Raw genomic sequence first — 1,846 nt, forward strand, 5'->3', positions numbered from 1 at the left:
GGAAGCACCTTGCAACTGGTAGAATTCAACACTGGGGGAGGATCTTAAAGTAACGAATGAATATGCCACAATCGTATCTGCATTAGAGAGCTGTGGATTTTTTTATTTATTTTTATTTTTTATTTATTTATTTATTTATTTTTGGAGACGGAGTCTCGCTCTATCACCCAGGCTGGAGTACAGTGGCCGGATCTCAGGTCACTGCAAGCTCCGCCTCCCGGGTTTACGCCATTCTCCTGCCTCAGCCTCCATACAGGCGCCCGCCACCTCGCCCGGCTAGTTTTTTGTATTTTTAGTAGATACGGGGTTTCACTGTGTTAGCCAGGATGGTCTCGATCTCCTGACCTCGTGATCCGCCCGTCTCGGCCTCCCAAAGTGCTGTGAGCCACCGCGCCCGGCCGAAAGCTACATTTTAAATGCATAATAACAAAAAGCCACAAGAAGATTGTTCAAACATAACTTCGCATTTTTGAAACCTTTATACGCTGCCTTTTCAGCACTTTGATGACAGAGTCCACATGAAGGGAATTATTTTGATATATTGTGCGTTGGATTCTTAAAATATATATATAAAGAATACATAATATATATGATGTATATATTAGCTTTTGTGATCTCTTTAAAATTTGTTTTTTTGAAATGTGTTGATGGCTGGGTATTTTCTTAATATAACAAAATTTGCCTCCATTACCTCTACACATTTTCCTCCCTTTTAAACTACTGGATATCATTGTTAACATTTAATAGAAATTTAATAGAAATGTAACTCTAATCTATCTAGGAGTGGTTATGAAGATATCATGATCACAGACATAATTTTTAATCCAAGTAGCCTGATTTCATTTATGATACTGAATAACTTTCTTCAAGAAAAAAATGACCACTAACTTTGCCTTTGATGGTATCTCTTAATGCTTGTCAAACCCCAGAGAGAGTAATAAAATTGTGATTTCTGACAGCTGTGCTTTCTTTTTTCCTCAATCTTAGCTTTTTTGTGGTTGAAGATCACATTTTACATACAACCCAGGGCTTAGTAAATAGAGCCTACATTGATGAACTGTGGGAAATGGCACTTTCAAAAACCATCGCAGCACTCCGTACCCACTCGGTATGTAAGAAGCCCAAGGGAAGTTGTTATTTAGAGCTGATTATTTATATACTATTCAGTGTTTTACTGCTTTAAAATCAACATATGTATGTCTTTGGAATCACTCACTTGGAACTATGTATGTCCTTCAAAGACATAGAAATAGCTCCTTCAAATTATCACATTTTCTACCACTCAACTCACTTTTATAGAAGCCCTTTGCAATAAGAAAATAGCAGCTAACGTCTATTGATTATTCTATGTGTCAGATGTTGTTCTGCTTACTTCATACATACTCTCTTATTTCATCCTCACTAAACCCTAGAAAGGTAGGTATTATTATTATTATTATTATTATTATTATTATATTTACCTTATAGTCTGGGAAATTGAACCTCAGAGAGGTTAGGTAACCAGCCTAACGCCATACAATAAGAAGTAGAAGTCGGATTGAAACCCAGATGGTCTGTCTCTAGAGCCCACGTTCTTAGCCACTATACCATTTTGCCTGCTATAGTGCCTATTAATATTATAAACACTGATTTGGAGTTCACAGTTCTACTCTTACCTTTTGAAAAAAAATGTTCATAACATATTAAGTGGCCCAATTTTATGTTCCCATGATGTATTGATACATTTTAATGTGGCATATATTTTTGGTGATAATCCACTTTATTTCAGGTGGAGAATACTGGCTATGAATTCCCTTCCTTCCCTCCCTCCCTCCTTCCTTCCCTCCCTCCCTCCTTCCTTCCCTCC

General features: G+C 37.2%; 1 protein-coding gene across 3 annotated transcripts in view; it reads left to right on the top strand.

Moving 5' to 3' along the window:
• Positions 1–1,846, top strand: part of EXOC6B (exocyst complex component 6B) — a 713,614-nt gene that overhangs the window by 344,466 nt on the left and 367,302 nt on the right. For all 3 annotated transcript variants that reach the window (XM_017876764.1, XM_017876771.1, XM_017876776.1), the window contains exon 11: positions 988–1,108. In XM_017876764.1, coding sequence (XP_017732253.1) covers positions 988–1,108 — 121 coding nt within the window. The remainder of the gene's footprint in view (positions 1–987; positions 1,109–1,846) is intronic.

Source organism: Rhinopithecus bieti, unplaced genomic scaffold, assembly GCF_001698545.2.
Source record: "Rhinopithecus bieti isolate Rb0 unplaced genomic scaffold, ASM169854v2 scaffold_1058, whole genome shotgun sequence".
Lineage (NCBI taxonomy): Eukaryota > Metazoa > Chordata > Mammalia > Primates > Cercopithecidae > Rhinopithecus > Rhinopithecus bieti.